Source organism: Ostrinia furnacalis, unplaced genomic scaffold, assembly GCF_004193835.3.
Source record: "Ostrinia furnacalis isolate ACB-3 unplaced genomic scaffold, ASM419383v2 OfSCF1234, whole genome shotgun sequence".
Lineage (NCBI taxonomy): Eukaryota > Metazoa > Arthropoda > Insecta > Lepidoptera > Crambidae > Ostrinia > Ostrinia furnacalis.
This window is the reverse complement of record NW_021131473.1, coordinates 80110-91189: the sequence shown is the minus strand read 5'-3', so window position 1 is coordinate 91189 and position 11080 is coordinate 80110. Positions and strand designations below refer to the sequence as shown.

At 43.3% G+C, this 11080-nt stretch overlaps 1 protein-coding gene across 4 annotated transcripts in view; it reads right to left on the bottom strand.

The window, feature by feature from the left end:
- Positions 1–1436: 1436 nt before the first annotated feature.
- LOC114352002 (Germinal centre kinase III) overlaps positions 1437–11080 on the bottom strand; it is a 70575-nt gene continuing 60931 nt past the window's right edge. For all 4 annotated transcript variants that reach the window (XM_028303410.1, XM_028303411.1, XM_028303407.1 and 1 more), the window contains 6 exons: positions 8509–8630; positions 7315–7482; positions 6841–6936; positions 4875–4985; positions 3803–3867; positions 1437–3081 (listed from right to left, as the gene is read on the bottom strand). In XM_028303410.1, coding sequence (XP_028159211.1) covers positions 3072–3081; positions 3803–3867; positions 4875–4985; positions 6841–6936; positions 7315–7482; positions 8509–8630 — 572 coding nt within the window. In that variant the 3' untranslated portion in view covers positions 1437–3071. The remainder of the gene's footprint in view (positions 3082–3802; positions 3868–4874; positions 4986–6840; positions 6937–7314; positions 7483–8508; positions 8631–11080) is intronic.

The window sequence follows — 11080 nt, the reverse complement described above, 5'->3', positions numbered from 1 at the left end:
TCAGCGTATCTTTTTGACAGTTCACGAGACAGTAATTGACAAATAACAATTTAAATTTCTTTTTAATGGCCTTAATGGTGCGTATTCGGAACATAGTGGTTTCGTCAATGCAAAGTTAAAGTTTAGTGTCTTAAGACATGGTGAAGTTAAAGTTTGCATGGTGATAGCAAAACAATTGAATATATTCCATGTTTTAGTTTTTAGTTACTTTGCGCCGAGAACAGCAAAAAAGAAAATAACTAATTTAGAAAAAAAAATGAAGAAAAACCACACGAAACAAAACAAATCTTTCGATGGATCCCTTGGACATTTGTTTGCAAACTATTACTGTCAAAAAGATAGCTAAATTAAGAGCGATAATTAGCCCACGCGCGGTTACTGGCCAAGTACGAGTATAACCCGCTCCAGACGAGCGTCACACAAACGACAATCGGGACACGACCCGCGGCGCGAGCGGCTACACTGCACGGCGACTACCGGTTTCATTACAGACTTTTATATTATAATAATATAGATTTTATTTTATTAACTATGCAATAATTATGATCACAAATACCCATGAACCAAACGACGCCGTCTTGAACATTCTGCATTTCTTGAAGATAACAACAACTACACAATCCATGGCGGGCCGCGGGGCGTCGGGCGGACTCAGCGACTAGTCGCGTCTCGTTGCGGCGACTAGTTGTGTACACGCGGCGGCGACTAGTCGCGTCTCGCTGCGGCGACTAGTTGCGTCTCGCTGCGGCGACTAGTCGCGCGTCGCGCCCGGCCCCGCGACCGGCCGCATGCCGAACGCGTCTCGACTACTATCCAATGCCACAAACACCTAATTTTAATCAATAATCAACAATTATCGCCCACCTCTAACACTACACGCTTTATTACCGTACGATCAAGTGGAAAAATAATTTTTGATCCATCGAAATCAACGTAACATCTCCCATGTTCGTACACATGGCTAAACAAAAATTCAAGGCAAAACACGGCACGGGGCGGGCGGCGGCCGGGACCGAGGCGCTCAGCAGAAACTGGGCCTAAGCGTCTTCAATGAGGGTTTTCGCGATTGAAAAATCCGCCAGATGGCAATACGCGAGATCCAAATGCTGCATGATTGGTTATTTTTGACATGACATTGACAGATATGTCAAAATCCACCAATCACGCAGCAGTCAGACCCCACATCCACGTCCCGCCATCTGGCGGATTTTTCAATTGCGAAAACCCTCATTGTATGGAAATGTATGAAGCGCCAAGCGCAGTCGCCGCTGAAGCAAGTCGTTTACATTAGGACTACGCAGGGACCGCTGGGTCGGCCGCCGCCCGCCGCGGAACCATCTCATTGGAAAGACTATTCCTCATACGCTTATAAGAACACTTCATAAAACAGCTTTTTATATTATACTACACAATTTACACATTTATAATAGGTTTACATTTTTACACAGCAATTAATAATTGTTTTGTAGTCTTCGTAATAATATATTCTATATACTCCCCGATCGCTAAATATTGTCGCATATTTAAGCATGTTTTTTGTTTTTTTATTATTGACACTGAATGGTCTTTAGTGTCTGAATACTTTTTTCATAAAATACTTTTAAATCTCCTCGAATCGCCCTACCGTTTCGACGTCTAAAATCAACACTACGAGAATTAGAATGGAAAAAGTGGTTCGACATTATTGTTTTAGAAATCGATTAGTCACTAACGTAAACGGTAAGTAGCCAAATACACAACTAAAAACTAACTTTGAAAACTACACTACAGAATTTATAACAATTTTAAGGACGCAGTTTACAGATGTTTCAAACTCCACGAGATAAACCGATGTACAAGTTACAAACATAATCTATAAATGCTGACAATATTGTCTTTTGTCTGGAATGACACTTAAACACTTTCTACATATCAAGCTTTTAAAACATCAATTTCTAAAGAATATATAAATATGTTAGAATTTCAATGACTGATCACAACAAAAATCAGACTCTTATAAAAAAACCTCGAGTTAGTAAAAATAATTTTAGAAAAACAATAATTATGGCAAAATATTGGCGAAGTGTAACGTATCAGCTCTCCACGAATATTTATTATAAGTTAGATCCACTACGCGCGCTAACTCTCTACGGAAAGGAAACCACTACATGTAAGTAAATTACAGGACTCGAGAGCCCGGCCCCTGTTAGCACAGACGGTGAATAGGTGGCGAGAACTAAGTGATATTTACATAAATAATGCGCATGATATAAAATATTATAAGACATAACCATCTTAAGTATTCATTACGTTACATTTTATTTATTACACTATGGCATTGCAACTTTGTGACTCGATTGCGGCTACACGCGTCGACACTCGTTACAATCTGACTCGTGAACGGATTGACTTGTAAGAAATAACTTGACGGTTATGTTAGACAAATAAAAATATTCGCCAAGTGCGAATGAAAGCATGCAAACCGTATTAAAACTATAACTTGTCTTTTGTGTGCGAACGGCTGTAACACATTACAGGCTCGTATACATAACATTTACAGAATTAAATTGAAACATTCCAGAAAACATGTGAAGGCATAAAACCAGTTAAAAGAACAAAACAATTTAAAAACAACATTTACATGATGCTCACGATTCAATTTGATTAGCGCTAGTGCGACATGCAAACGTTTTGCGATGAATCACAATCGGCACTTCATGCTCGCATCATGTAATGTTTACAGCTCAACTGTCCACGTTCACTTTTTGATAAAATAAAAATCAAACGCACTTCTTAAATGGCTGGGATCAACTCGTTTGAGCCATTCTTACAAAACAAGCCAAATGGGGAGCGGACCTGTTGGGTCCTGCAGGGTTGGACCCGAGCGGAGATCACATCGGCCTCATTGGGCCTAGGTGGAGGGCCACAAAGGGGCCCGGTGAGGGCCAGTCTGGTTGTGTGGGACCCATGGGTCGTAAATGACCCGCGTGTGGGCCGTGCCGGGTCGTGGCGGGGCGTGCGAGCGCGCGGGGTGTAGCCGCGGGAAGGGAAGCGAGAACACAGCGCAGGGCGCCACCCACCTGCCCACTCTATTATAGATCCCTGCAGAAGAGAAACGACTCGATTAGGCATAGAAAAGAGACAACAGTACCAGGGTTTTGTTAATTGACTGAATAATTTGTAAGATACTTGCAACTCACTATTTGTCATCTTGAGTACGACTTATCAAGCAAATAAATTAATTTCGATGTATGATTTTTTTGGAGTTCTTGGGATAGTTTTACATGGCAACTCTATTTCTATCTACAATAGTATGTTATGCATTATAGGTTTAACGCTTAAGTAAGTCAGTGCCTGAGGTGTGGTGGGTGCGGCGCGGGAGGGTGATTTTGTGACGTTCAAACCCACAGATCACAGAAACTAAAGGGAGATGGGACAAGGGGGCGTGGCTAGTGTTGCAGCAATATGCCCAAAAACAGAACACATTGCTCGTGACAGCAAAGATGACAGCAGCGACGTCATAATGTAAACAGCTTACATTGCTTGCGTAGTACTAAAGATTATTTAAACGTTGAGTACTGATACCGCAGTGGATAATGAGCACATATTTTGATTTTTTTGTGTGTGAATTTCTAATGCGACACTGAGTTTCGAACTCAGCGCATTCTGTTGGCATTTCTCTATACCTCTATGGATCATAGAGGTTCAGAGACTTCAGATTTGTATGCTCTATCACGTCATAATATGTAAACGTCACCCCTCCCGTGCCGTATACTGAGTTAAGCGCTAGAACTATAGTAATGTAACAAAGCCGCCAACGAACCTCATCCAGTGCTGCGGCGCGGGCTGCGGCGGCGCGTGGCTTTGCGTCGCCACCCTCTGCACCACCTGCAGAAACAACATCAGAATGTTAGACAAATTAAGTAGAATGGTAGTTTATCAAACTATTGCATACGGGATTATTCCCACCTCTCGTTCCCACCACTGCAACTCCTGTGTAGCCAGGATCTACAGCTTGACCGCCACAAACCCAACCAATGAAGGTCAAGTTTGTCCCGGGGGAAAGTTAAACTGTCATTAGACCCGCAACGAAATTAATCAGAAAAACATAGGAGGAGTTCGAAATTAAGGTTCGACTTCCCTCCATTGCAAAGCGGATGACAGGTGACAAACAAAGGTTTAAAACCTTTAAGAACTATTGCATAGTAAGAAATTCAAAATTCTAGCCTCTAGAATCCATTAGACAGTGCTAGCTATTTACAAAGAGAAAATAAAAAAATCTCCTTGGGCCCGGTTGCCATCAAGGCGGAGCGAGGCGGGAAAGAATTCTTTCTTTCCCTTTCCATCCAAAACACTTCTTCGCTCCGCTTCGCTTTGGTGGATACCGGGCCTTACCAATGACGCAAGTAAGTATTCATCAAACCTCCTTCAATGACTAATATTACACAACAGTGAAAGATAGTTTTATACCTAAAGCCTGGTCCGTGAGCACGTAGAATTTTGTCCAATGACCCCAAGCTACCCATCCTTATCGCTCGCGCGTAATTATGTTGCTATCGCGATCGCACACTTACTGTGGGCGCTCGTGGCACAGTCGCGACAGCAATATAATTACGCGTGAGCGATAAAGATGGGTAGCTTGGGGTCATTGGACGAAATTCTACGTGTTCGGCGACCAGAATATAGAAAGAAACCCCTTTTTTTAATTCATCTTCTAAATTTTTCGATGTTAATACGTATCAACATCTACAGTTCTTTATATTTGAAACAAAGAACTGTTGTCAACGACCTCATAAAGGTACGGGCGATATGGAAATCATTGGGGGAGGCCTATGTTCAGCAGTGGACGGCCTATGGCTGAGATGATGATAATCTAATGATGATGTTGGTGTTACCTGCTGCACGAAGGCGCGCGTGAGGTGCGGCGCGGCGCGCTCGGCGTGCTCGAAGGCGCGCCGCAGCTCCTCCACCGCCGCCGCGCTGCCCGCGCCGTGCTTGCGCGACAGCTGCGACCAGACAAACCTCATGAAGGCACATGTTATGTGGCACCATAAACTTCATATTCAAAAGATGTATAAATTATACAAAAAATTCAAAGTCAAAGTTTCTTTATTTGTTTAGACTAATAAATAGTTCTTACAAATCCTCATTTTGCTCTTAAGGAGCCTCTACATGTCTCATAATCTTTTTACCCTACCAGCGCTTCGAGACCAACATTTGGCAAGTGCTGAGAAGAAGCGCCGCAACAAACTCAGTCACCACTGTCTGCCGGTTAATATAAATAAATAGAAATAGTAGTAGGTACATTCGATTCAGGAGCAGTTCACTGAATTTACCATGCATTCTTGTATGGTGTATCATAAGAATGGGTATACAAGATATCTAAGATATAGACGTTAGAGATCTCATGACGTCATTGGTCATGTTAAAACGGCACGGGTGACATTTGATGTCACGCTATTTCCATACAAAGTTTAAAGTATACATATATATATATACTTATAACTTTTTTGTTTCCAGTCCGATTTCAGTACTAGTTATTCGGAAATTCTATAATTTAACTAAAGTGTTTATTATACACAATTTTTAAAATCGATGCATATTTCCTATCATGGGAGCGCGTCTCGGGCAAATGTTATGACTATAATAAATAGTCCCTGAAAGCATTTTTTTTTCTAAATCTATTCTTTACTTATTTTAATAGGTACATCTAGGTTATGTAGTTGTATGTATGTTAGTAATAAAATACAGTGTGAGTCACGTTAAAGTGTACATATGAAAATAGATAAAACTAGACCTTTTTTTATCGACAAAAAAGAGGTCAAAAATTTTTTGAGATTTTTTTTTAATTTTTTATAGAATTTTTTTTCTTCCAATTACTTATTGTAAAGAAAACGTAATAACTTTTAAACTAAGCGGTATATCGTGATAAAATAAAAACAGTAATAATGCTAAATCACAGGCGATACTGAAAAAATACATAAAAGACCCAGAAAATGCCAACAAATAATAAAAAATGAGACTTTTTGAAAGAAATCTGCTTAAAAATTCGTATTTTTTTGGTTATTTGATAAATTTCTCAAAAAAATGCCCTTATAACAGGTAGTTTTTATTACTTAGTATTATTTTCTATCGTATTATCTTTGTAAAACCAAAAATTGCATGTCTCTATCCCTATCACAACATTTGCTATGATCGTTTGAACAAAGGCCTGCCACAACATTATTCTCCGCTACAGGTAGAGACAATTTTAATTTTTACTAAAATGCTTATTTTACTACGAAATCTTTTGTTTTTATTTGAAATCTAACTTTTCTTTATCAAAATTACAAATCTAGAGCCATTTTCAGTTTCGTTCTTAACGAAGCGTTGAATGGCGCGCCCGGAGAGGCTTAGTTCAAACAATCATTGCAAACGTTGTGATAGGGATAGAGACATGCGATTTTTGGTTTTACGAAGGTAATACGATAGAGAATAATACAAAGTAATAAAAACCACCGGTTATAGGGGCATTTTTTGGGAAAAATTATCAAATAACCAAAAAAACACGAATTTTTAAGCAGATTTTTTTCAAAAAGTATCATTTTTTATTATTTGTTGGCCTTTTTTGTGTATTTTATGTATTTTTTTAGTATCGCCTGTTATTTAGCATTATTATTGTTTTTATTTTATAAGGATATACCGCTTAGTTTAAAAGTTATTACGTTTTCTTTACAATAAGTAATTGGAAGAAAAAAAATTCGATAAAAAATTAAAAAAAAATTCAAAAAAAATTTGACCTCTTTTTTGTCAATAAAAATAGTTCTAGTTTCATCTATTTTCATATGTACACTTTAACGTGACTCACACTGTATAACTTACCTCATTTAGTAATGGATAAATTAGCTGCTGCAAATATGGATGCCTTCTAACTTTGTTTTCTTCACTATTGGTTCCTCTATGGTCTAAAGGCGAAGCCTGAAAATAAATAAAAATGGACTAAGTGATTGCTTGATTTCGTATTTTCCAAACCCTCGTACAAGATTAAATACTATTATTCCATCGACTAAATACATTAGTAAAAACGTTTTTTGTGTGTGGTTTTACGGCTCTGGGATCTATAGTCTAGTCTGCGAGCACGTAGAATTTTGTCCAATGACCCCAAGCTACCCATCCTTATCGCTCGCGCGTAATTATATTGCTGTCGCGACTGTACGGGCGCCCGCAGTGGGTGTGCAAAATTCAAAGTGCTCACAGACCGGGCTTTAGCCCCTTTGAGCCACGTAAAATTAACAAAAACCAAGAATAAAACTAGGTTTTATTATTCTGACTTTATAAATCCAACGTTGTACTCACGGCTTTATTATTATAAACTACACTGTCGCGGTTGGAGGGGGCGTGGTCTGCGCGCTCCTTGCGCTCGTCTCGCTCGCTCCTGTCCCTGTCTCGCTCGCGCTCGCGCTCTCTCTCCTTAGCGCTTCGCTGTTCCACTACCGGTGTAGGCACGTTCGGCGATTGTCGAGGCTGGAACGTTGTGAAATGGAAGTAGAATTTTAGTTTTTTTGTGAAGCAACATTACACATCAATAAGGGGGTTGATCCCCCCTTTATTAATAAAAAGTTACACCCCAGTTGAACACTGTTTTAGACGATTATCACACTGCACCACGGTCCACGTGGCTACATATAAAGAATCCCTGCGCAGACGCGTTTTCAGTGTGTTGTGCCGCGCGTGTTTTCTATACAAACTGAGGTACTTGCATACAATGATTAAATCTGTCGTCCCGTGTACCGCGGCGGAGCATCTGATAATGTGATAATGTCACTTTAAAACAGTGTTCAACTAGGATGTATTTTTTTTATTAATAAGGGGACAAGTCTTTAATAACTGAATTGGTGAGTTTAATGCGTTAATTTATTAGTGTGATTGTCCAAGACTCAAATTTCACGATATGGATGTTTTACAGTGACCACAACGCTGTTTTTTTTTTCACTCAATGAGTGTTTTCTATTTTGAGGTTTGATGAGCGTGTAGTGTATAGTCAATAGTCAATATTTTTATTGCATCCACAATGAAATAACACATTTCAGGAATTTGCCTGAACTAGACTGGAACTTAAAAATTATCATTCGATATGCAGAGTGCTTGCAACCTGTGTTTGCTTACTGCATATTTATTTTTTGTTGTATGTACTGCTTATTTATTTGTTTGTATTGTTAATGTACTCAAGTGAGAGACATAAATGCTTTTGTGATTTGTGTTAATGAATAAACAAAGATCAAATGAGTACTGTTAATTATGAAAAATCTAAAACGTTAAAATAACGGTATCGTTGTGGCCAATGAGATGCTGTCATAGTGACATTGACTTATTGTCAATGTCACACTAGGATGAAACGTCAGAATAGAGGATCGCGCGGAGACGACTCCGCGCGCTTTTGTGCGAAGTGATGATTTGTATCTAAAATAATACTGTGAAATATACTGTGAAAGTTAAGTATCCAGTGTTTTATTTATGAGAATAGATCTACCGGCCTTTAATAGTACATACCGGGTGTTTGTCGGTGTTGTTGTTGATGGGCGGCGGCTTGGCGAGCGGCTCGGGCTCGTCGCTGCGTCCCACCACTGCGCCGTTGCCAACCGTCGTTGGAGAGTGCGGCCGCGGGATCACCACTGGAAACAAACACAGAATAAATAAATATCCTTGGACATTTTACACTGCGCTTCTAGTCCCAAACTAAGCAAAGCTTGTACTATGGGTACTAGACAACGGATATAAACGTACTTAAATACTTTCTTTTTTGTAAATACATACTTATTATACATAGAAAACACCCAGTCCAATACAAACAAATATGTTCATGCACACAAATGTTTGTACTGTGCGGGAATCGAACTACCGCTACCTCCGGAATAGTTGTCCGTTTTGAACCACTACACCAAACGGCCGACAGAATGATTCAGACCTTTTGTCGATATTGTATTTTTCAATTGATGGCAGTCCTGTTTGAAGTTGTAGTGGTAAGAACAAGCGCCGAACACTAAGCGGCGGAAAAAAGTTTTTAGTGGGTTCAGACCACACCGACTATTTTCCTAGGTAAAGAAAAGGGTGAGAAAAAGTCCGATAGCTCATGTTCTACCAGTTATGTTCTAGCCTCACAGAGTGGCATCGTGCAACGTCATGATCCACCATAGCGTTACGATTCAAATTAGGATGTGTACCTGTGTTGTCCCACCCCCTAAAGAATAACAACAACATCATACATGTGCTTGTCATCAAGCGCGCGGTATTGCGATGCGAGGCTTGCGCAGAGGCAATCCCCAACATTATGCGTAGGTCTACATAATTTAACATACCTGTGCTGCTTATCCTCCTACTCGTGTCGGGACCACGTCATGATCCACGGCATGTAGGTGACGAATAGTAATGCACCGTAACACTATAGCATTACGGTTCACATTACAATGTGTACCTGTGTCGTCCATCATCGCCCGCCGCTGCTTGTCGTCCTGCGCGTGCGGCGGCGGGTGAGTAGGGTGCGGGCTAGTGCTCTCGCGTATAATAGTAATGCACCGTAAACCGTAACACCATACCATTACGGTTCACATTAGAGTGTGTACCTGTGTCGTCCTCCTGCGCGTGCGGCGGGACGTGCGGCGGCGGGTGGGTAGGGTGCGGGGGGAGCGCTGGCGCTGTCATGATCCACGGCGAGTAGGTGACGAAGAGTAATGCACCGTAACACCATATCATTGCGGTTCAATTTAGAAGCCACATTACCCGTGTCGTCCATCATCGCCCGGCGTTGCTTGTCGTCCTGCGCGTGCGGCGGGACGTGCGGCGGGGGGTGGGCGGGGTGCGGCGGGTGCGCGGGGAGCGCGGGCTGGAGCGCCCTCGCGCCTTCATGATCAGTAACGAACAGTAATGCACCGTAACGCCATATCAATACGGTTCTAATTGTAATGTGTACCTGTGTCGTCCATCATCGCCCGGCGCTGCTTGTCGTCCTGCGCGTGCGGCGGGACGTGCGGCGGGGGGTGGGCGGGGTGCGGCGGGTGCGCGGGGAGCGCGGGCTGGAGCGCCCTCGCGCCTTCATGATCAGTAACGAACAGTAATGCACCGTAACGCCATATCAATACGGTTCTAATTGTAATGTGTACCTGTGTCGTCCATCATCGCCCGGCGCTGCTTGTCGTCCTGCGCGTGCGGCGGGACGTGCGGCGGGGGGTGGGCGGGGTGCGGCGGGTGCGCGGGGAGCGCGGGCTGGAGCGCCCTCGCGCCTTCATGATCAGTAACGAACAGTAATGCACCGTAACGCCATATCAATACGGTTCTAATTGTAATGTGTACCTGTGTCGTCCATCATCGCCCGGCGCTGCTTGTCGTCCTGCGCGTGCGGCGGGACGTGCGGCGGGGGGTGGGCGGGGTGCGGCGGGTGCGCGGGGAGCGCGGGCTGGAGCGCCCTCGCGCCTTCATGATCAGTAACGAACAGTAATGCACCGTAACGCCATATCAATACGGTTCTAATTGTAATGTGTACCTGTGTCGTCCATCATCGCCCGGCGCTGCTTGTCGTCCTGCGCGTGCGGCGGGACGTGCGGCGGGGGGTGGGCGGGGTGCGGCGGGTGCGCGGGGAGCGCGGGCTGGAGCGCCCTCGCGCCTTCATGATCAGTAACGAACAGTAATGCACCGTAACGCCATATCAATACGGTTCTAATTGTAATGTGTACCTGTGTCGTCCATCATCGCCCGGCGCTGCTTGTCGTCCTGCGCGTGCGGCGGGACGTGCGGCGGGGGTTGAGTAGGGTGCGGGCTAGTGCTCTCGCGTATAATAGTAATGCACCGTAAACCGTAACACCATAGCGCTACGGTTCACATTAGAATGTGTACCTGTGTCGTCCATCAGCGCCCGCCGCTGCTTGTCGTCCTGCGCGTGCGGCGGGGCGTGCGGCGGGGCGTGCGGCGGGGGGTGCCACGGCGTTTAGGTGACGAAGAGCAATGCACCGTAACACTATAGTATTACGATTCACATTACGATGTGTACCTGTGTCGTCCATCATCGCCCGGCGCTTGTCCTCCTGCGCGTGCGGCGGCGGGTGGGTGGTGTGCGGGGGGTGCGCGGGCT